This window comes from Phyllostomus discolor, chromosome 10, assembly GCF_004126475.2.
Source record: "Phyllostomus discolor isolate MPI-MPIP mPhyDis1 chromosome 10, mPhyDis1.pri.v3, whole genome shotgun sequence".
NCBI lineage: Eukaryota > Metazoa > Chordata > Mammalia > Chiroptera > Phyllostomidae > Phyllostomus > Phyllostomus discolor.
The window spans coordinates 76,341,473-76,365,984 of record NC_040912.2 but is presented as its reverse complement, the minus strand read 5'-3'; the positions used below and the strand labels follow the sequence as shown (position 1 = coordinate 76,365,984).

At 44.1% G+C, this 24,512-nt stretch overlaps 1 protein-coding gene across 2 annotated transcripts; it reads left to right on the top strand.

The window, feature by feature from the left end:
- The first annotated feature begins 1,430 nt into the window (after positions 1–1,430).
- ZC3HC1 (zinc finger C3HC-type containing 1) lies at positions 1,431–21,116 on the top strand. Of its 2 annotated transcripts, none has more exons than XM_028525623.1 (10): positions 1,431–1,666; positions 3,486–3,597; positions 9,511–9,661; positions 10,773–10,856; positions 14,451–14,578; positions 15,489–15,643; positions 16,757–17,000; positions 17,588–17,800; positions 18,134–18,340; positions 20,457–21,116. In XM_028525623.1, the coding sequence occupies exons 1-10, from the start codon at positions 1,449–1,451 to the stop codon at positions 20,523–20,525; spliced, it is 1,581 nt and encodes a 526-aa protein (XP_028381424.1). In that variant the 5' UTR covers positions 1,431–1,448; the 3' UTR covers positions 20,526–21,116. The 2 variants fall into 2 exon arrangements, with proteins under 2 accessions (XP_028381424.1, XP_035866800.1); XM_036010907.1 differs by having other exon boundaries at positions 1,494–1,666; positions 14,436–14,578.
- The last annotated feature ends 3,396 nt before the right edge of the window (positions 21,117–24,512 follow it).

Sequence of the window (24,512 nt, the reverse complement as noted above, 5' to 3'; positions counted from 1 at the left end):
CAGTGGCTGCACCAGTCTGTGTTCCCACCAACAGTGTATTATGGGAAACTTCTCCACATCCTCACCAGCACTTGTTTGTTGATTTGTTTATGATGGCCATTCTGACCAGTGTGAGGTGGTATCTTATTGTGGTTTTAATTTGCATCTCTCTGATGGCTAGAGATGCTAAGTAAGCATCCTTTCATATGTCCCTGGGCCCTCTGTATGTCCTTGAAGAAGTGTCTGTTCAGGTCTTTTGCCAATTTTTTAATTGGATTGTTTGTCTTCCCCGAGTGGAGTCATGTGAGTTCTTTATATATTTTGGAGATCAAACCCTTGTCCAAGGTAACATTGACTAATATGTTTTCCCATACAGTTGGTTCCCTTTTCATTTTGCTGATGTATTATTTAGTTGTGCAGTTTTTTTAATTTGATGTAGTACTATTTGTTTATTCTTTCCTTTACATCCCTTGCTCTAGGAGACATATCAGTGAAATTTGCTGCATGCAATATCTGAAAATTTCCTGCCTATGTTCTCCTCTAGGACTTTTATGGTAATAATTCTTTAATATTAACTAATTCTCAGTCCATATTCAATTTTGCAAAGAAATGATAATGCTTGGCAATCAACTTAAGCTGGCTAAGAAAAGAAGAAATAAGAAAGGTAGTAGAGTTGGGGCAATGGAAAGGTGGTTAGGGTAACAGGTTAAAGGTCCTGGTGAGTGGGAAGATAATTGAAGTTAGGAGCCCATAGGAAGCTTTTGTCTGCCTACTGGTCAGTCATGGCAGTCTTCTTTTTCAGTTGATTATATAAGACAAACTCTTTCCAATGTGGGGTGTTGTACGATTCTGGACACATCTCTTTCCCACAATCTCATGCATTTTTAGTTCCAGCACCTAATACTCTCAGGAGACTCTGCAAACTAAATTAAGTGGGGTCCTCCTTTTAAACCCCTCTTCTTTGGAACGCATATAATTTCAAAACTATTGGAAAAGATGTTTGATGTCTAAGTCCACTAACAACTACGTCTCCTTTGTTCACTCCCAGCCCCTAGGGCAGCGTCAGTAGGACATATTAAATAAATGTATTTGTTGGACAAAGGAGGGAGTGTTCACCAATGCCAAATGTCAGACTTCTACACCCACCCGTAATATCGCTTCTAAGGATTCTAAATAATTTACTCCCAAGTGACAATCGCTAATTCCTCACATGTAAAAAGATAATTTAAGAGGGCCATTTAAGTTAATTACTTGAAGACTAAATTGGGCCCCTTCCTGCTTAATTTGGAGAGACAGCTCTCTAAAACTCCCTTCATCAGCCCCAAAATGCTCTTGCATAAAGGAAACGATTATGATCCAAATCTAAACACCAGAGCCCTCCTGCGGTTTGCATGGTTCTAACAGGTCCAAGTAGGGATGAGCCCCGCGGTCACATTCTGCGTGCGGGTCCCGTGGGCACGCGCGGGAGGATGTTAACCTCCCCAGAACGGAAGTTCCTCAGCCGTCAAACCCGCGGGGAAGCAACTCGGCAACGGACCAAGATGGCGGCGCCCAGCGAGGGGCCAGCATTTGCCGTGGGGGTTGAAAAGAATTGGGGTGCGGTTGTTCGCTCCCCAGAAGGGACTCCCCAGAAAGTCCGGCAGCTGATAGATGAGGGGATTGCCCTGGAAGAGGGAGGCACTGAAACGTGAGTTCGAGAGTCCACCATGGTCTGTTGCCGGTTGATTGAACCGGGTTTGGAGGAGTCAGGCCTTGGGGGATCCCCTGCGTGGGCGACTCGGGCAGTGAGGTTAGCTTGGTCCCGGGATCTGAGAGAAACTGGGGTTGCTATGCTTAATCTGCTTTAATTTCTTCGGGATGTAGACGACTCGGCATCAAGGGACAGAATATTGCCATAAGTCAGGTTTTGGAGGGAAGGAAAAAAGACCGCTAACTGCGCGCACCTGGTATTTCGTAATCGGGCTTCTTAGCCCTATTTTTTAGCTGTAGACACCTTTGGCAGCCTGGTAAAGCTTTTGAACCCCTTCTGAATAATATTTTATGTATAAGTAAAGTACATAGGATTATAAAGGAAACCATTTACGCTGGAATGGAGTTAATCAAGAAAGTAGAAAAGGAATGATTCAGTAACATGCTTGATTAGTAAAGATTTAAATAATATCTAGCCATAGGTTTGTTACTGAACCATAATTTTCTGGTGATAAGCATAAACTGTATTTCAAAATACATGCAGCAACCATAATGTGGTGACAGAATATCTGTAATTTCCGTTTGCTACAAATTCATAGGTATTGCTGCTGCTACTATGGTTTTATATATTATCTTTATTTATAATTGAAGGAAATGCTAAATTTCAGTTATAGGTTAATAAAATAAATGTCATTTTTTCCCCTTCCAAGTTTATGAATCCTGAGTTTTTTCCAAGAACCACACCTCCTTGAGGCTCCCTGTGACTTTCTGAGGATTCTTATAGTAAATGTCTTTCTTTTGAGTAAGACCAATTTTATTAAAATGACTTTTGTCTTCAGCAATTCCTCCCTATACCCCTCCCCAGGCACTGTTGAAATACCATTCACTGAAAATAAGAGAATTGCTTTTTGCTGATTTTTTTCTCCCTGAATTTTTTTCACGAAATTGCCTAAAGGCCTTTACTTTCATTTGACTTTTCAAATGCATGTGTTTTGGGGAGGAGTGGATATCAAGGGTTGATCCAGGTAGGAGTATCAAGATTGTTTTTTCTGCTCTTATAAGAATTTAATTTCTAAGGTGGTTCAAATTGTATGATGCACAGAAGTCCAGAGTCTTATTTTGTATTTACTGAAGTTACACAAAATATTATTAGGGAACAGTGAGTGAGCCAGATGAACAGATTGCCAGTGTAGGATTGGTGGAGCACTGTGCAGGTAGAATTTGCTTGAACTTAGGTATGGCTGAACTGTAAAGAGATTTGAATGCCAAGACTAAAGAATTTGGGTTCTATTTAGTAAGTACCATCATCCAGGACCACATTCAGATAACAAAATCCTCAGATGCCGAAGTCCTTTATATAAAATGACATAGTGTTTGCATATAACCTATGCTCATCCTCCCATATACTTTAACTCATCTCTAGATCCCTTATAATACTTAATACAGTGTAAATAGTTGTTACACTGAGTTGTTTAGGAAATAATGGCAAGGAAAAAAAGTACTATTCCATTTGGACACAACCACCATAGGCCTAACTACGTAGCTCACGTGCGCAAAAACATAATTTTTTTCCCCAAATATTTTCTGTCAGCAGTTGGTTGAATCTGCACATGTGGAACCTGTGGATACAGAGGGCCGACTGTATTGTGCAATCATTGAAAATGCTAAGCAGAGGAACAACATGACTGAAATGATTTTTAGAAAGGTTAAAATCCAGTGTGGTGTGATTGATGATACGGAGTGCAGAGAAGCTAGAAACAAAATGCTTAAGCAAAGTGATGCCTGGGCTTACTGACAGTTCTGCCACTTCATTTTAGGAAGGAGACCTCTGCCACATTCCAGTCAGTTAATGGATCACCCGAAGCAGAACAACCTCCACTGGAATCTACAAGCAAAGAAGCCTTCTTTAGCAGAGTGGAAACATTTTCTATATCCTTTTTTGGTTTATGTGAGTTGTACTTTCTGCCTACTGCTGGAATTGTGCCCTTGGGAATAATACTACTTACTCTGACATCTTTTTTTTTTTTTTTTTTTAAAGATTTTATTTATTTATTTTTAGAGAGGGAAGGGAGGGAGAGAGAGAGAGAGAGGGAGAGAAACATCAATGTGCGGTTGCTGGGGGTTATGGCCTGCAACCCAGGCATGTACCCTGGCTGGGAATCGAACCTGGGACACTTTGGTTCCCAGCCCGCACTCAATCCACTGAGCTACGCCAGCCAGGGCTTACTCTGACATCTTAAATTTAAGAATTAAACTTGATAAGAAATTTTATAGAAAAATTAGCCATATATCTCTCAGCCCTGGCTGGGTGGTTCAGTCGGTTGGAGCATAGACCTGTACACGAAAGGTTGCAGGTTCAATCCCCAGTTGGGGTGCATATGGAAGACAGCCAGTCAATGTTTCTCTCTCACATCAGTGTTTCTCTCTCTCTCCTCCCCCTCACCTCCCCTCTCTGAAATCAATAAACATATCCTTGGGTGAAGGTTAAAAAAAAAATGCTGTCCTCAAGGGAACATTTAGATGATCTAACCTCCTTTTACAGAAGAAAAAACTAAGAGCCTGAGAGGAGAAGGAACAATAACTAACATTTGTACATAACATGTTTTCACATATATTATCACATTTGATCTTCACCTTAAACCTGTGAAAACAGGTATCACTATTATTATACTCATTTTACCCAAGAGGAAGCAGTTCACACAGGCAATGTGACTTGACAAAGGTCAGCCTGCTAGCATGTGGCAGAGGCAGGAATATAATGTAAGGCTCTTGGCAACCAAACCTAATTTTTTTTTTAGACTACTGTGCTTTTTCTCTCTGTCTAGATTTCTGTATGTTAGATCTATTGTTGCAAAACAAATTACCTTAAAATTCTGTGGCTTCAAACAAGAAACTGTCATTATCTCACAGTCTTTGAGGATCAGAAATCCAGCCACAGCTTAGCTGAGCCCTCTGACTCAGGGTTTCTCACAGACTGCTCTGAAGTATAGGCTGGGGCTGTAGTCATCTTAGGGCTCTTCTGGGAAAGGATCCACTTGGGATCTAACATGGTCGTTGACAGGATTCGTTTCCTAGTGACTGTCGGATTGAGGGCTTCAGCTGTGTTCTGGCTGTTGCCTGGAGACTTCCCTATGTTCCTTCCACATGGGCCTTTCCATGGACAGCCCATAGCATGGAAGCTGAGAGCAAGACAGAAGCTAGACTCTTTGTAACCTAATCTCAGAAGTGACGTCCCATCACTTTTGCTATGTTCTACTCACTTAGAGTGGTTTTTAAAAAATTTTAAATAGTTATAGACTTACAGAAAAGTTGCACAAGTTAAAAGGAACTTTCTTCCTGGGCTACTTGAAAGTTAAGTTGCCAAAGTCCCCAGATATTTCCCGCAAACAAGGATATTCTCCTTGGTAATCACAATGCAATCATCAAAATCAAGAAATTCACATAATAGCCCTGGCTGGTGTGGCTCAGTGGATTGAGTGGCAGCCTGTGAACCAGGGAGTCTCTGGTACGATTCTTAGTCAGGGCACATGCCTGGGTTGAGGGCCAGGTCCTCAGTGGGGGTGCATGAGAGGCAACCACTATTGATGTTTCCTTCTCCCTTTCTTTCCTTCTCTCTAAAAATAAACAAAATCTTTAATTTAAAAAAAAGAAATTCACATAATAAATTACTACCATCTAACCCTCTGACCCCAATTATTTCATCTATTGTCCCAATAATCTTTTTTAAAAATTTTAATTGATTAATTTTAGAGTAAGAGAGAGAGAGACATCGATTTGTTGTTCTACTTATTTATGCATTCATTGGTTGCTTCTTGTATGTGCCCTGATGGGAGAATGAACCTGCAACCTTGGTGTATCAGGATGATGTTCTAACTAACTGAGCTACCCGGCTAGGACTCAGTAATGTTCTTTTTTTTTTTTTTTTTTTTGTAGAAGAGCTTACTTATTTTTTTAATATATTTTATTGATTATGCTATTACAGTTGTCCCATTTTCCCCCCTTCACTCCCCTCCACCCTGTACACCCTCTCCCACCCATATCCCCCCCTTTAGTCATGTCCATGTGTCATACATAAGTTCTTTAGCTTCTACATTTCCTATACTATTCTTACCCTCCCCCTATCTATTTTCAACCTACAATCTATGCTACTTATTCTCTGTACCTTTTCCCCCTCTCTCCTCCTCCCACTCCCCTGTTGCTAACCCTCCATGTGATCTCCATTTCTGTGGTTCTGTTCCTGTTCTAGTTGTTTGCTTAGTTTCTTTTTGTTTTAAGTGTGGTTGTTAATAATTGTGAGTTTGTTGTCCTTTTACTGTACAGGTTTTTTCTTTATCTTCTTTTATTAGATAAGCCCCTTTAACATTTCATAAAATAAGGGCTTGGTGATGATGAACTCCTTTAACTTGACCTTATCTGGGAAGCACTTTATCTGCCCTTCCATTCTAAATGAAAGCTTTGCTGGATAAAGTATTCTGGGATATAGGTCCTTGTCTTTCATGACTTGGAATACTTCTTTCCAGCCCCTTCTTGCCTGTAAGGTCTCTTTTGAGAAATCAGCTGACAGTCTGATGGGAACTCCTTTGTAGGTTACTGTCCCTTTATCTCTTGCTGCTTCTAGGATTCTCTCCTTCATTTTTACCTTGGCTAATGTAATTATGATGTGCCTTGGTGTGTTTCTTCTTGGGTCCAACTTCTTTGGGACTCTCTGAGCTTCCTGGATTTCCTGGACATCTATTTCCTTTGCCAGAATGAGGAAGTTCTCCTTTATTATTTGTTCAGATACATGTTCAATCTGTTGCTTTTCGTCTTCCCCTTCTGGTACCCCTATAATTTGGATGTTGGAATGTTTCAAGATGTGCTGGAGGTTCCTAAGCTTCTCCTTGTTTTTTTTGAATTCTTATTTCTTCATTCTTTGCTGTTTGGTTCTTTTTTTCTTCCTTCTGGTCCACTCTATTGTTTTGAGACCTAGTTTCCTTCCCTTCACTTTTGGTTCTTCATGCATCTTCCTTCATCTCTTTTATGGTAACCTGCATTTTTTTTCATGTAATCTGCACCCAAAATCAACCATTTCTGTTAGCTTCCTGATCACCAGTGTTTTGAACTGTGCATCTGATAGATTGGCTATCTCTTGGTCACTCAAAAGGATGAGCCCTGGGGCATTGATCTGTTTTTTTTTTTGTTTGTTTGAGACATGTCTCTCTCTCTCTCTCTCTCTCTCTCTCTCTCTCTCTCTTTTTTTTTTTTTAGTCTGGTCGCTCCTGTTACAGTGAGGGGCGGAGCCTTAGGTGTTCACCAGGGCTGGGCAGCCCAGTCGCTAGATTGTGACGTTGTATGCGGGGGTGGGAGGGAACATTGGTGGTAGCTCCGCTCTCCTGAGACCACAGTCCCTTCCCTGGGATCCTGGGCTGCGCGCTCTGCCCTGGTCCACAATCGCTGCCTCACTGAGTCCGCCAGCTGCCGCTCGCATACTCACGGTTGACCCGTTGCGATCCTGCATGCCCCAGATGCCTCACGTGCTCCCGATTGCCTTATGCGCCCACTGCTCTCTGCGCCACGACCCGTGCCGAAACCGGCCCCGGCTGCTTGTCTCTGCCCCTCCTACTGGCTTGGATGAATGGATCTATTTCAACTTCTTGGCTCTCCGACTTCCATTCAGATAAATTCTCTGTCAGTTCTGGGTGTTATTCTGCCTCTAAATTGTTGTTCTAATCTTGGTTGTGCGTGGAGGTACGGTGCATCCACCTATGCTTCCATCTTGCTGGAAGTCCAGTAATGTTCTTTATAGCATAAGGATCCAGTTGAGAATCCCAGTTTTTCCTTGAACTTCATGATGTTGATATTTTTGAAGATTACAGGCCAGTTATTTATTTTTCACACTTCAAAAAAGCTTTTCTTGACTTTAATTCCCAAAAGCACAGATACCTGAGGCAATTTCGACAGGACCCTGAATTTTCACAGGCCTGATTTTGGCTACTGTAAAAAACACACACACGTACCTGAGTGGCCCTGCTACAAGGTCTCTTTGAGGGATGGACAGTTCTAAAAGGCACTGAGCAGTAACAGGGATGAGACCTACCTTCCTCAGGCAGCCAGTTCAGCAATGGCCCTGTCCAAAGGGTCCACAGACCAGTAGTTGTCATCCCAGCCAAGGACGAGCCCACGAAAGAGGGAGGCTCGAAGCCTCGCTCAGCCACAGTGACAGGGGTCCGCCTATTGCAATTAGCTGGGTTTGTCTCTATATATATTGTTTAGCAAAGGTCAAGGCTTCTGTCTTTGCCTCTTCTTGAGAATCCCTTCCAACCCAGACAAGGACCTGGTCCCATATGTCTAGGAGAATGAAATCATCGGTGGTCAGGTCTTCCTGCATCAAGTTGCCAGGGACCTTTTGACCACAAAACATCTGATCTTGTTGGAGCAGGCAAAGAGGCGAGGGGGGTGAGGCCACTTATTTTGCAGGGTGTACTTCAGTTCACATGTGCCTGCTACTTCCTTGTGATTAGATTCAGGTGATGCACGGGTGTTTCAGAAGTGGTGTTGTGTTCTCATTGCATCCTGTTGAGTGGCACAGGATTTTGATTTTTCCCTTTACTGGCAATGATCATCACTCTGGTACTTGATAAGGGAGTGTCTGTCAGTCGTTTCCATGGTAAAGTCACTCTTTCCTCCTTTGTAATTAAAGTGTTTTGTGGGGAGATGCTTCGAGATTATGCTAATATCCCCATCAGTCTTTCTATAATTTCTTTATTAGTAACAGCATGGTCTCACAATTTCCTTTTTTTAGTCAGTGGGTTATAATCCGTTACTGTCATTATATATTTGGATGCTCTAGTTGTCTGTTGGACTAATTTGTGATTTTAATATAGTATTTAGAACCATTTTCTTTTTATTCTATTTGTTGTCATTGGATACAAATTGATCACTATAAATATATGCAATTATAAATATATAAATGATAGTTATTTATGTAACTTAAGCTAGTTAAATGATTCTATTTTATTCTAGATAATCCCAGCTCTTTTAACATTTACATCTCAATTCTGTTTTCTGGCCTCAAATCCTCCTTTTGCTGATACTGGCATATTTACAAATTCTCACATTTCTTATAAAAATGTAGAACTTTCCTACATCTTCTCCTATGTTTTATCCTTTCCCTCCCTATATTGTGTAAAATCAGAATTCTTTAGGTAAAATATAAAAAGCCAAGTGCTGAATATTAAATGTCAATGAATGTTTGAGAACATTTTCCCAAGCACGTACTTGGAGGTGCTGTTGATGCTCCCAGCCTGTTGAAACCACATAGACTACATACATACACCGGTAATGACCGTCGGATTTGGGGCAGGGGAAATAAGGAAGAGCACGATTAATTTGACTAACTGCTCCTTGGGAGGTGAAAATGGATGTGGCACAACAGGGGCGCATAGGTGGGTGGCGGAAAATATTTCCACTTGTTTGACTTTCACCACGCTCTCTCTTGCTCAGGCATGTCCTGGTGCTTCCGCCAGTGTTCCTGAATCCCCAGTGTGTCACATTAGGTGCCTGTGAATGGCTTCTGTGTGCTACCTCACATCAGTAATAAAATAGACATTTTAAAGATATAAAATACATAGGGCTTCCTAGAGAAAAGGTTAATAACTTTTTCGCTCTACTTATTACTCAAACGACCTTCATCATTATGTGAAGTTATGTACCTGTTCTTTAAAAATCGTTTTAACGCTCTTTCCTACTGCTTTTCCCCTCATTTTAATATGTTTCTATTTACATAAAGAATGAGTGAAAACTTCAATTTCTGACTTAGTCGATTTAATACACTTGCAGTGTTCTTTTTCTTAACGTGGGCACTCTTTGAAATGGGCAGGCAAGCCCCCCGAGCTGTCTCCACTTGTCTGTGCGAAGTACGGCTGGGTCACCGTGGAGTGCGACATGCTCAAGTGCTCCAGCTGTCAGGCTTTTCTCTGTGCCAGTTTGCAGCCAGCGTTCGATTTCGACAGATGTGAGTATAAAGTGCAGCTTGCATTTTTCTCCATACTCAAAATACACTCTGCTAGTTTTTCTGAAAAGACCAGTCACTTATTTGATCAAAGAATGTGTATTACTATGCAAGGGGGGACCCAAAAAAACCCAGGAACTTATTTATAAAAAATTGTGCATTCATTCTTACACGTTTAAACTTCGGTCACCTCTGAAATACTCTCCATTTGGTGCAATATCCCTGTTGAGATGTTTTTTCCAGTGCTCAAAACAGTTTTTGAACTAGTCAATTTTGATGCCTTTTGGTGCTTCTGCCATTTTTTGTTTCACCTCTTCCACATCGGCAAAAACGTTTCCCTTTGAGGACTTTTTTCATCCAGGGAAACAGAAAGTCACCAGGGGCAAGATCAGATGAATAGAGAGGGTAGGGCACTGGGGTCTTGCTGTTTTGGGTCAAAAACTGCCGAACACTCTGCAGGTGTGGACAGGTGTGCTCCTAAACCACCCATCATGAAATGGGCAAACTCATTGAAAGAGTCTTCACAACAAAATTCAGTGAGGCCGAACACAACCTCTCACAACAACGCCAGCTGGTCCTCTGATACAGATGGGTTGCTAGAACACTCATCTAGCAAGGGAAGCCTGTAGTAGAAGGGGCCCGCCCTCCAGAAGATAATTCCAAGTTTTTTGGGTCCTTCCTCAAATATAACAAGGTGAATTTGTGGTTGTCTTCACTCTAACTACAAACTTCAGTCATTAACTTTATTAAAAAACTAAACTACTTTAGAGTGAACTTGACTTTATTCTGGGAAACTAACAGTAGTATGTTTACTCTGTGGTTCTAAATTTTATGCTTAGGCAAAGAGATATAGGACTTTTGTGCAGGCTCATACTTTAGAATGCCCTGCCTTGTAAGATACATGGTACCTTCTTTGTTATCGATCTTAGAATCTTGGTGTAGAACTTATTTTGTAGAAGATATTAAGATGATGCAGTTGCTAATATTTTCATATATTTTTAAATTTTCTTAGTTATTTCTATGTTTAGTCAAGTCTGTACTCTTAAGGCGTTTGGCCATTGGATTTTGAATCTGTCCAGTGTTTTTTAAGTGTTGTTACCCGTGTGGGTTTCAGACAAGGACCGATGTGCGGAGCTGAAGAGAGCCTTGTGCACGGCCCACGAGAAGTTCTGTTTCTGGCCAGACAGCCCCTCTCCAGGTACTCGTTTCCACGATTTCCCACTAACTTCCTCTCCTTGGTCATTGCACTTGTGATATTGTCAGTTTATTTTGTGAAAAGCTAGTCTTTGAAGTTGTTGGTCTGTCTTTATATTCATGCTTTTCAAGAAGAACTGCCTTACATTAATTCATTTATTACACTGCTGCTTAAAATTAAGTGCATTTGACATGCCAAAAGCTTCGCCATGCATGTATTATCCCATTTAATCCTCGCAGGGGTGCTGGGATGTACACATCATCAACTCAGGTTTTTTAGGTAAGGACACTGAGAATCAGAAGTCTTAAAACCACCTAGCGAGGACCCGTAGCTAGGGTTGTATCTACTTTCAAACCCTCTGCTTTCCCTAAGACAGCAAGCAGCCCCGTGTTCTACCTTAGCTTCCCTTGGTGCACAGACAGCACTAATAACACACAGGGCTGCTGCTAAAGAAGACCCTCAGAACCCCAAATAAGAGTGATTGCAAATCTACAGTTTGTGACAGTAAAAATGCACACTCCAATGATAGCTTTGCCGTCAGGGTATCATCGCAGTGGAAGACTGTCCCTCAGAGGTCTGGGTCCGCAGCTGGGGGCAGGCACCCTGTTGTTCTCCCTGTGGCAGGGCCGTGGCAGGATGCACTCTGTCAAAGCAGGGACCCCTGCTGTGTGTGCAAAACACTGTAGAACAAGAGAATAATCTTTTTTTTAAATGGTATTTATTTTTTTTAATATTTTACTTATTTTCAGAGAGAGAGAAAGGGAGGGAGGAAGAGAGGGAGAGAAGCATCAGTGTGTGGCTGCTTCTCACATGCCCCCAACCGGGGACCCAGCCTGCCACCCAAGCATGTGCCCTGACTGGAGATCGAACCAACGACCCTTTGGTTCACAGGCCGGCACTCAGTCCACTGAGCCACACCAGCCAGGGCAGAAGTAACATTTTTAAAGTGAAGGTGACAACACTTTGTAAAGTACTATATGATTGTCTAATCACCACGTTATACACCTAAAACTAATACAAAATAATATTGAATATAAACTGTAATTAAAAAATGAAATTTAAATTAAAAAAAATGAAATTCCAGGATCCAAATTTTTGGTTTTAAGTTAAGTCTTGGAAGACTCCTCTGGAATTAGTAGATCAGTGATACACTACACGCGGGAAGTCCCTCAAGCTGTTCTGACTGCTTCATAACGTAAGGAAGGGTAAAGAAGGAGGTCACGGAACCCAACCAAGTGGGTAGTGCCAGCTTCTCCTGGCCAGCTTTGATCTCTAAACATTCATTTTGTCTACGGTAGGGTTAAGAGCACAGATGGTTACTGGTATTAATTAAATATCTAAGGATTTTAACCCCCTGGAAATCTATACAACATGAATTATTTTAGTATTATGAAATAGGGTACATGAAAAGAGAATGTTACTGGGTAAATTGTACTTAAGTTTCCCAATTAATGTGATTTGGGGAAAGGGTCTTCAATGATTAAAGTTTCAAGTTCCTTGCTGCCCCCCGCCAAAAAAAAAGTAAAGATAACCATATAACAAGGGTTTTCGCTGTCAGCCTAGCTGTTTCTTCAGGTACCACACGAGACTCAGTCCTGTGAGGGTGTAATTCACCTGGGGCCGGTGCGCTCAGGCCGGGTTTGGGGGCGTCTGCCTCAAGCTCCGAGCTCCATTGGTGCTTCCCTTCTCTCACTCTCCTGACCCTGTTCTCGACTTCAGCCACCACCCACTTACAGGAGTCTGACTCCTACCCAGACCCTTCTTTTGAGCGGGACCTATATTTAGACCTATACCTTCTAAATATTTCTTTTCTTTTTTTTTAAAGATTTTTTATTTATTTATTTTTAGAGAGGGAAGGAAGGGAGAAAGAAAGAGAAACATCAATGTATGGTTGCTGGGGTCCGTGGCCTGCAAGCCAGGCACGTGCCCTGACTGGGAATCGAACCTGCGACACTTTGGTTCGCAGCCCGCGCTCAATCCACTGAGCTATGCCAGCCAGGGCTTAAATATTTCTACTTAATGTTTTGTAGGTACCTAGAACTCAACATAAAACTGAATTATTCATCTGACACTTGGTACTTGGCATCTCTTATATTTTCTCCATCTCAGTAGACGATACTCACCTCCCCTCTCCAGTTGTCCTACCCAGACTCCCAGAAGCTGCCTTCAGCACCTCTCCCTGCCACCTCCACCTGGTCCTATCCGTGCTCCACCCTAAGTAGACCTCACATACGACCTTCCAGTTATACCAGCCCTGGGTTTGGTTCTTTACCATTCCAGAGACTTTTGTGTGGAGAAAGGAATACCCACACGTATTATACTGTAATGCTTAAATTTATTAAGCACATCTAATAAATAGAATTTTGAAGGTATATTCTTCCAACTTTTATCAATAATTACAAACAAAATTAAATTCCTTTAAAATTGTAAAATCACAATTACTAATTTCCTACGACTGATTGTTTTGAACGTTTTAAACACAAAAATAGACATATTCATGTACATTAATTAGAAAGCATATAATTAAATTTATGTTAAAACATTTGCATGATGGGTTTGATTTCTTCTCTTTCGCCTTTGTGAGTTTTTGTCGGTACTGCCCTAGGTGTAGCGATCGGACCACACCCAGCATTAGAGGGGGAGATGTCGGGACCGGGTTTCTCCTCGCGTGTTTGCCGTGTTTGTCAGACCGGAGCCCCTGGTCTTTAGAACAAGTTTCCTTTTCATTTCTAAACCTCACTTGGTTTTCTAAAGTCCACATCTTTCCCATTGATTTTAGTTAGTTGTGTTTTTTTTTTTTTTTTTATCTTCACTTGAGGACATGTTTATTGATTTTAGTGGGGGGTGGGGGAGAAACATGGATCAGTTGCCACCTAAACACACCCAACAGGGAATTAAACCTGCAACCTTTTGGTGTATGGGAGAATGCTCTCACCAGCTGAGCCACTGGCCAGGGTCAGAAACATCAGTTTGTTGTTCCACTTATTTATGCATTTACTGGTTGATTCTTGTTTGTGTCCTGACGGGGGAACCTGTAACCTTGGTGTATCAGGACAATCCTTCAACCAACTGAGCTACCTGGCCAGGGCCAGAAACTATTACTTTAAATCACTTTAATGTCTGCTAAGTTTATTTTTTTGCATCCAGAGACCCCTTATAATCTCCTCTCCAGACTAATGCATGATATCTATACTGTCACTTTCTCCTTTAAAAAAATCAGTGCTTTCTTACCACATAATAAAGTCATGGTCTGGCCACTCTGCACTAACTGTATTTCCTGCTACTCTCCCCACAGGCATACCGTGTTCCAACCCTGTGGAACTACTTAAAATTCCTCACACGTGCCATTCTTGGACCTTTGCTTTAACACTGTTATTGGTGTTTCACACTCAGTTTAGGCCTGACTGCTTCTGAGAAACTTCTCCTGAGACTCTACTTTTTAAAGACAGTCACAAAAGTATCATCACAGCCCCATCCCCCAAAATCAGTATTTGTTAATATCATCAAATATCTTATCAAGTTTACATATCCCCATTGTTTTACACTTGTTTGGTTAGAGTTTGTACCCACATAACCCTTCAGCTGACTTCCCCACAGATCGATTCAGGATGTTGCCCTTGAACGAGCCCGCCGTCGTCCTTAGCGAGTTCCTGGATCGCTTTCAGAGCCTGTGTCACCTGGACCTGCAGCTTCCTTGCCTGAGGCCAGAGGACTTGAAGACCATGGTGAGTTTTCTTGGCTAGCCTGCAGTGGCCTCCAGATGTCACCAGCATTTATACATGACGCATTTCTTTTAATGACGGGAGGGTGCAGGTTGCTGTGAAGAGAACCATTTGCTGGTCACTCGACTGAGCATTTTCAGTTTCCATCAGAAATGTGACTAGTGGGGGTTTAAGTAGGCGGGTTCCATTTAAATTTTGAGATGTGGTTCTTCAGGTGGCAGGAATTCAATTTAATATTGCTTTGTTACTTAAACTGTCTAACAGAAGATACTGAAATGTCACTGCATGTGATTTCTTGAGCACCATTTCCCAGAGGAAGCACCACAGGAGGTGGTAAAGACTGTGGCAAGCTCTGTTGTTCTGTCAAAAAGTAAATTCAGTGTCAGGCCAAGATACAAGCAGTAACCTTTTCTCATTATTCAGGTTTGAGGTTTGTAGGCTTTAGAGAAAACCTGCAGTGGGTAAGCTGAAAACGGGTTGGTTCTAAGAAAAGACTTGGTCCTCCCAGGACAGCCGCCACCTTTCCCGATCAGCAGACCCAGGGCCGTCTGGAAAGCTGCTGAGTGAGGCCGTGGCCCTGTCCTAGTAGGACTTCTTCTCTGATGACGAGAACTGCCTCCACGTGTTTGTCATTTCGGTCATGATTTTTTGCCTTGTATCATCTGCAGTCCAGGGGTATCCAACGTGCGGCCCAACACACAATCATAAATTTACTTAAAACTTTCTGAAATTACTTTGTGATCGCGTGTCACCGTGTATTTAAAACACGTGGCCCAAGACGACTCCTCCTCCTCTTCCAGTGTGTGGCGCTCAGAGACGCCGAAAGGTTGGACACCCCTGATTGTATCATTAAATGTGATTTTCTTTTCATGGTGGTGGGAACTTGAAGCTTTTTACCTTGGTTCCCTTGTAGTGCTTTACAGAAGACAAGATTAGTCTTCTCCTGAACCTGCTTGAAGATGAACTTGATCACCGAGCTGACGAGAGAAAAACTGCCACCAAATTAGGCTCTGACATCCAAGTCCATGTCACTGCCTGTATTCTCTCTGTGTGCGGCTGGGCGTGCAGGTCAGTCAGGTTTGGCTGGGGACCTGAGCTGGGACAACATTGTACACCCATTTACATGTCAGTCACCAGTAGTATTTGGAGATCACATGGTGTTTCCTGTAAGAAAAACAGAGACCATTCTGGCGAGGCAGCTCAATTGGTTAAAGCGTTGTCCCCATATGCTAAGGTTATGGGTTCAATCCCCAGTCAGGGCACATACAAGAACCAACCAGTGAATGCATAAAAAGTGAAACAACAAATTGGTGTTCCTCTCTCTCTTTCTCTTCCTCCCCCTCTCTCCCTTCTCATCCTTTCTTCTCTCTCTCTCTAAAATCAATTAATTAAATAATGGTAATCAGAAAAACAGAGGTAGAGAGAAATTGAAGGGATGGGACATGAGGGGACAGTAAGATCAGTAACAAAACCAGAATTAGAACTCAGTAAGTTCCGAACATACCTGAAATTTGTTTCTTTCATTGTCACGCCTCAGCTGGGAATTTGTGTTCCTATAAACAGCGTGCCTCCTTTCTACTTCCAGAAAGGAAGAAAAATGAGTTAAATGGATTGAAAACTACCAGGGAAACATCAGCTGGGTCTCCTAGACCCCGTGTTGGTGCTTCTGTCCCGGCCGCTCCGTGTGGTGCAGACTCCCTCGGAGGCGGAAGACTGTCGGAGCTGATCTCGATGTGCTTTACTATGCTTTCTTCGATAGATGAGGAGTAATTTTCATTTAAAGGAGAAACATTTTAAGAAGGGCAGGGAAATTTATAAAACGTAACTTTTAAATAGTCTTGCCGTAGAAGAGCACACCAAGACCCCTAGATATTTCTAGGGAAACAAATGAGAGAGATGAGGTTGGGGTCCTGAGAGCAGGGGACCAGAACCCCGTGGGGACGTGGCTTCCCCGTCCCCGGGCTGTTCCAGAGGTTGGTTGGACAAGACAAAGCGTACTCACAAGTCTGCGAAATGTAGGGGAAAAAAGCATGCTCACAAATCTGCAAAGTTTAGGGAAAAAGGCATACTCACAAAGCTGCAAAATTTAAGGGAGAAAAAGCATACTCACAAATTGTTACACTTAGCCCTTGGAAATGTGATCCTTTGTGAAAACTCACTTTGTTCTCTTTTCCCACCTAGCTCTTCCCTGGAACCCACGCAGCTCTCCCTGATCACGTGTTCGCACTGTATGAGGAAGGTGGGGCTCTGGGGCTTCCAGCAGATCGAGTCGTCCGCAAACGACCTGGACTCGTCCTTTGTCCTTACCAGTTCCCCCGTCCCAGGCCCTGAGGGGCGCCCGGAGCGCCTGCTGCTAGTGCCCGAGTCCCCTCGGAGGATGATGACTCGGAGCCAGGACACCACGTTCTCCCCGGGCTCGGAGCAGGTATAGACTTAATGGCTTGCTTGGAGTGGGCTTTTGGTTTTATTTACTTTACTTATCTATTTTATTCTTCACCTGAGGATATGTTTGCTGATTTTAGAGAGAGAGGTAGGTGAGGGCGGGCAGAGAAACGTTGATGTGAGAGAGAAGCGTTAGTCAGTTGCCTTCCATACACACCCCAACAGGAGTTGAGCCCGCAGCCTGGGTATGTGCCCTGACCGGGAATCAAACCCACAACCTTTTGGAAAGTACTGTGTACGGTATATGGGTCGATGCTCCAACCAACTGAGTGTGTTGGACTTTTTATAAACAGAAATCTTGCCAGAGGTGGTGTTAGTGGAACAGTTGGGAATTAAGTTAGGAGTCACTTCTAACCATATTGGTTTTATTCAGCGGTTGCATTGGAACTGCTAAATTTGTGTAGCAATCTAATGTTCTTTGAAGAATTCGGTTATACACACAGTTCAGCAACTAAATTCTTACGTTTTAAACTATAAAACAGTAACTTTTACATGCTTCTAGAAATACCTCTCCTGACCGCAGTCATGCATAGCATTGGTAGACTTCCGTTATCATCTCCCGTCCCTCAGGCCGAGCGCAGCCCAGGCCCCATCTTCTCCCGAACTCGGAGCTGGGACTCTTCCAGTCCTGTTGACCGCACTGAGCCCGAGGCCGCCAGCCCCACCACCAGGACCCGCCCGGTGACCCGGAGCATGGGAACAGGAGACAGCTCTGGCCTGGAAGTGCCATCCAGTCCTGTCCGGAGAGCCAAACGAGCTCGCCTCTGCTCTTCCAGCAGCTCGGTGAGTGCCCCTGTGCGTGCGGAGGTCGGTGAGCCCCAGGAGCACGCCCACCCTCGGCACGCAGCACAGAGAGGCAGGCACGAGCCCTCCCTGGCCCTGCGGCTATGAGTAGACCCTGTGACTAAGTTTAAAGATGGGACAGAGGGGTGGCCCAAAGAGGACAAAAGTGTACATGTTTGCCTTTGTTTCTTTGGGATGGATTCTGGAGAGGCAGTAAGTGTGTCAGGCATAGGACAGCAGAGAGACGGGGACAGACCTGCCCACTAACAGCAGTGCCTCTGACTTTACATAGATCTGCCCTTGGTTAACACTGTTTCTCTTCTCCTCCCTCAGGACACGTCTCCCCGGAGCTTCTTTGACCCCACTTCTCAGCATCGAGACTGGTGCCCTTGGGTGAACATCACGCTTGGCAAGGAGACCAGGGAGAATGGTGGAACGGAGGCAGATGCCAGCAGCCCGGCAGAACCCGGCTGGAAGGCAGTGCTGGACGTCCTCCTGGCCCACAAGCAGTCTAGCCAGCCAGCTGAAACGGACTCCGTGGTGAGATGAACTGTTTGTCCTGACGGTGTGGGGCACCTGCCCTTTGGGGGTGAGGGGCAGAGCCCAGTCCTATAATTAGCGGCTGCCTGCCCTCAGCTGCCACAAATCAAGTTAGGCTCAGTCTGCTTCGTCCCAGGGAACAGGTGTGGAACTGGTTCGATCTTTCTGCAGTTTAGCATATGGCATTCTGTCAGGTTCTGAGAAATTCTTTGTCAATTAAAATGTCTCAAGGAGAGAAGGAGGAGAAAAATAGAATTAGATGAATAGGCAGCTGCTCCCGCCTCAGGTTGCAGAACAGCTGTTTTTCCCATCAGTTGCTGTCACTTGCCTTCGGAGCCTGGCCAGTTAATGTAGCCGTCTGGGGCACTGTGCTCCGACACGGGGCTGCGGTTTCCCTCCTCACGGCGGCGGGTCGCTTTGCTCTGTGCCACGGCCCCGGACTTGGCGCCGCAGTCATGACTGCCACTGGTCACAGATGTGGGGAAGTGCCAGTCCATCGTGACAGCTGAGAAAACAAGTCATGTTTGCTCTGCCTAAAGGCTGGAAGGCATAGGAGGTGGGCATTAAGGAACCATAAAAATGGGGTTCTCTTTCCTTTGCTAGCTCATTCCCTAAGTTGCTTTGTAGCCTGCCTGAGATAAATATTATAATTTCTGACCTCTGTTCCCTCCAAAGACAAAGTGAAATCGTTCTCAACAGCAGATGTTTACAGGGTCACGGGACTCCATTGGAAGGAACTCAAGTGATGCTGAAAGCCCAAGAATGTACATTTGTGCCCTTAATAAATATACAAATGAGGGTTTTCCAAGTTTTTTGCAGGAAAAAAAATCTGCATTTTTCCAATTTAAAAATTTGAAAATACATAAAGCTATCCAAAGACAAATGTTTGACTTACCTCTCAGATTGGAGAGATTAACTGTCTCTGCACATAAATTCTCTCTGCCTGTAGCCTCATGAAATAGTGTACTGACAGTTTTTATTAACTTCTCTCTCTTGATGTCATACCAACAAGAAATCCCACAGGACCCTTTTTTTTTTTTTTTTTTTTTGAGTGGAAAAATTGGCCTCACATTTGGCCTTGGGTCCCAGGACTGTTGAAATCCTTTCTGGCAGCTTCTCCTGAACCCTCCCGCGGCCGCTGCTCGGCCTGGGAAATACAGAGCTTAACGAGGCTGCGGCAAGTCATGTTAGAAAAAAGTTTACAGTTTCTCAACTTTGAGAAACAACTTTGTTTCAGCTTTGTCACTTTATTAACTAAATTCCCCTTGGTCTCTGGTAAGAGCTCAGAATTCTCCCTCCGGGGACTGTATTTTATTGAGACACTCATCCTCGGAGGATAAAAAAGCAATGAGAATGTCACATCAGAAACCGGAGGTCACTTTGCGGATTACCTTGCGAGAGACTGTGTGTGCTCTCACTGAGGCCCTGCATGCTCTTTCTGACTCTCAAAGGCAGCAAACCAAGTGTTCCAAATCACCGAGGACTTTTTCATGTTTCAGTGAATTGTTTAGTCTCCCTGTAACACCGTTTCTCAGAATATCAGGTTACTTCATAGGCATGATCAAATGGCAGTGAGAGTCTTCCTATTATTAGCTCTGCTGGCTAAAACATGAAGCTGAGAAGACCAAGGTCATAGTTTGAGCTCTTAAGGGTCATTTAATTTTGTTTTATTCCATGGCCTTGGATTATACTATTAACCCCAGCTAGGCATCACATAAATGTGAACCCTACTTCACGAGAAATAATGAACTAGGGCCAATTCAGCATCACGGATGAGAAGCCAGTACAAAATGTGTGCTCTGCTGTGGCGGGTCAGAAGTGTCATCCTCACATGCAAAGATTAGGGCAAATACTTGGAGGGAGGACATGAGCCATATTTTAGAGGCTGAGAGTGTGTTGGCAAGAGGCTTAGCAGGAGAACACAAGCTTCTTGATTTCTAGTCTGGCTTTAGGAGTATTTTATGCGTGCACTGTGTGGAGTTGACTCATTTTATTTAATCCTAGTCATACCTACATCACTGTGGGAGAAATTTACAGACTGCACCTTAAAGCTACTATGTATCCTTCATCTCTATGACAGAATTTAATCTCTAATGATGAGCTTTTCTACCTATAGAGTCTCTCTGAGAAATCAAGGAAAGTGTTCCGGATATTCCGGCAGTGGGAATCGTCGTGCTCATCCTGAAGCTCCCCCAGCCCTTCCTGGAGGGAAGTGGAACGAGTGACTCTGACAAATAAAGTCTGAATTCCCTCTGACCAGCTGATGCTGTTTTCCTCCGTTCTGGTTTAGTGCGTGGGAGCGCCTGCCCTGTCAGAGGCAGTGAGTGTCACCATCACCATCGGCATCTGACTGCGGGGACCTGTTTCCACCCAAGGGCCCGGGGAGGCACAGCCAGCCCGGCTCTGTGAAAGGAGCATGAGTTGTGAGAATAGACGGAGGACCCAGGACTTGAGCACTTTTAAGAATTTTTTTTTACTCCTTACCCAAGGACATTTTGTTATTGCTTTTAGAGAGAGAGAATGGGAAAGAGAGGAACACCAGTTGGTTGCCCCCCCATGCACCTGGACTGGGATCGAATGTGCAGCCTAGGTATGTGTCCTGACCGGGAATTGAACCTGCAACCTTTCAGTTACAGGATGACGCTTCAATCAACTGAGCCACACCAGCTAGGGCTTGAGCACTTTTAGTGTCTTTAGTGTAGGGTAGTTCTTTAAGGACTCTTACATCCCAAGAACATGCCAGTATGTATTAATAAAATTTTTGTTAAAATTCTCATTGCTGGAGAACTGTTTTCCTCCTTGCCTTCTGAGCTGATGTAAAAGAAGCAGAGACTGAGAAAATTTCAGTGAAGCAGTAAAAAAAGTCAAAATTTTAGTTTTCAGATTGGCTGCAAAGCCTAAAATTTATTTGTGATTCTAGTCAAAGAAGGGATTTCTAAGCCAGAGCCAAGATGGCATTCACCCAGTCACGAGGAAGACCCCCGCCCCCCATGTGTTGAGCAGTAAGCCGATGGTTGTCTCCCTTCACTTCGAAGGGAGCAGAAGTGAGCAGAGCAGAATAGGAGACTGTCACAAGGGCAGGAAGGCCCTTCAGAAGAGACCCCTCTCGCCTCTCTGTGTGCCTTCTAATGCACAGCTGCTCTGAGTGGGGCTCCCACAGCTTTCCCTGCTGGCGGGCAGCCCCAGGCGCCATGGCGAGGGTTGACCCGCCCCACCTCAGGAAGACTGCCAGCTGGTAAAGGGACTGTGGAGATGGAAAGTAGTTAGTCCCTGAAGTGTCACCTTTTCTCTAGCAACTGGTTGGTTTATTTCATAACTCACTCCATTTGTACTGAAGTATTTTAAGAAAATAATAGGTATCATAATACTCCACTCATGCTAAACTTTGTATCACTAAAAGATACATTTTTCCACATACTAGACCCAATAAAAATTGATAATCCCTTAATACCATCTAATACCCAGTCCATCCTCAAAATTCCTAATTGCTCCCAAAATGTTCTTTGCATTTGATTTGTCCAAGATCAAGTCCAAGATCTTGTTCTTCAAGTTCACTGTCTAAGATCTTCAAGATCATGTTTTGCATAAATCTCTTTAGTCTAAAGAGATTTTTTTCCATGCCTATCAGATTTTAAATCTGTCATTTCTAATTTGGATTTTTCAAAGGGTAAATAGTGTTGCTGTCTCTCCTCTCTCAGTGGGTGAGGCCCAGAGAGGCCGCTTCCAGGTTATCGTCCAGAGATGCCCCTTTGCCTTTGGCAGCAGGAGCTGGCCTGGCTAACGACAGCTCTCCGCTGTTGCAGAGATGAGACCTTTGTTCCAGGGCGGGAAGCCATCTGGTGTCTGCATTTGAACTCTGCCCTCTAGAAGCTCATGGCCTCCAGGTCACAATTTCTTAAGGAGCAGTGTAGAATTATTAACACAGATATTCAAAAGGACTACAAGCCTAAGTTTCAGGTTATAATAATGGGGGTGTTTATTTTTTAAAGTTTTCCACAATAACTTTTAATCTATACCTCCCTCTAAAAAAAAAAATAGTATTCATGTTCCTTTAAAATTGGCAAAGCTTCGCAAGTTTTTCATTTTTGTGGGTTTTTTTTTTTTTAACTATAACGAAGCAGATAAGACGTGATATAATTCAAAAGACATTGTCTTCCCCGTGTATGAGGCACTGCGCTCACACAGTGCAGAAATAAACGACCACCTGGGCTCCTCCCTCAAGAAGTCTGTAGTCCCAGCTGGAAGACACCTTTATCAACGAATGTCGCACAAGACAATGACGAGTGTTAAATCCTCTAGGAGCGGTATATGAGAGATTAATCCCCAAGGGTGGAACTGGGGAGAATTCCATGGAAGGTTGGACTGGAGCTGAGTGGGAGATGAGGGCTCCGTGAGGACAGGAACCTTGTCTGTCTGATAATCTCAACACTTAAACCTGCCTGGCACGTGGTAGACACAATAAAAGGAGGACATGAGAAGCTGAAGGAACACTGATTGAGCAGAATTTCATGTGCTCCTAAAAGACGGGAATTCTCTTGTGGCTGGACCTTTGCATTCGAGAGGAGAAGAGAATAGAAATCAGGCCAGAAGGGAATCTTGTATGTTATATGAAGAGGAGTTTGCCCTTGGTTCTGTGGGCAAAGAGAAGCTGTTAAATTTTTGAGCAGGCAAATATTTGTGCTTAGAAAGGTACTTCTGGCGTCTGTAGAGTATGCACTAGAGGGACAGGAAGGCCCTGAGAGGTGTGATGGCAGGGAAAATAGATTATTGATAGAAATGTTAGCGACATGAGGAAGAGGGGTGGAATCAAGGATGACCTTGAGGTTTGAGGCCTAGCCAGTCAAGACAGACCTCCAGTGGAGAGGGAAGACGGTAGCTATGTTTTTAACGTTTTGAGTTCAGTGTCTGACTAGAAACGAATGTGCCAGAGATCATCAGGAGATGAGGATTGTTTCACATGCTCAGCGTCTGTAGAGCCATGTGAAGTGAGCCCATCAGCCACCTCTCGGGATCTCCACGCCGGCCTGTTTAACCGTGCGCCTGAGGGCTTGGGGCTGCCCGCCCGAGTTCCTAGTGAATGCGCTGCTCGTCTGGGCTGAGGGCACTTTCGATTAGTGATGGGTGTCCTCAGGCGGGGTGATGGTTCCTGCTGTGTGTCAACCTAACTGGGCTGAGGGATGCCCAGGCAGCCGGGAAAACACAGTTTCTGGATGCCCCTGTGCGGGTGTTTCAGGAAGAGGTTAGCGTTGGAGTTGGTGGACTGAGTGGAGAAGACTGCCCTCGCCGGTGCCCGTGGGCATCCTCCAATCCATGGGGGCCTGAACCGGACAACAGGACAGAGGAGGGGGAATTCGCCCTCCGTTGGAGCTGGCACATCCGCCTCCTGCCCGTGGACATCAGAGCTCCCTGTTCTCGGCCTTCGGGCTTGCATTGGACCCGCACCACGAGCTCTCCCTGGCCTCCGGCTTGCAGGCAGCAGGTGATGTTGGCCAGTTCCCATTAAAAGCCTCTGCGCTTCCCATTGGTTCTGTTTCTCTGGAGAACCCTTACTAATACAGATGGGGCTGAGCTCGTGGCTTTGTTCCCTGAGCATCTGTTGTCCTCCACACTGGCATGACTTCAGCCCCGGGCTGTTCTTCCTTCTCCTTCGGCCTTTGGAGGAACCCACTTTTCCTGATTCGGTTATTTGCCGGGGGGGGGGGGGGGGGGGGGGGGACCAAAATGTTTTTCTTTTGGAAGACAAAAAGGTAATTTCCTAAAATTTCATATTTGCTGCTTTAGTATCTGCAAAGGGAGCGTTACATATCAGCACCCTGAGGAATTTTCCCACCTGCAGTAGCCACACTAGGTAGCGAACAGCGTATGGGGGTGCTGTACCATGTGCTTGCATCTCCTGCCAGCAGGTAGAACTTGCAGCACCTCCCCCTTTACCTCCCACGTCAGAGCCGCCTTTTGCAGCCTTGGTCCCAGCGTCAGGTGGTCGTATCTTTTTTTTAAATATATTTTATTGATTATGGCATTATAGTTGTCCCATTTTTTCTCCCCTTGATTCCCCTCTGCCCTGTACTTCCCCCTCCCACCATTTTAGTTCATGTCCATGGGTCGTACATACAAGTTCTTTGGCTTCTACATTTCCCATACTATTCTTACCCTCCCCCTGTCTATTTTCTCC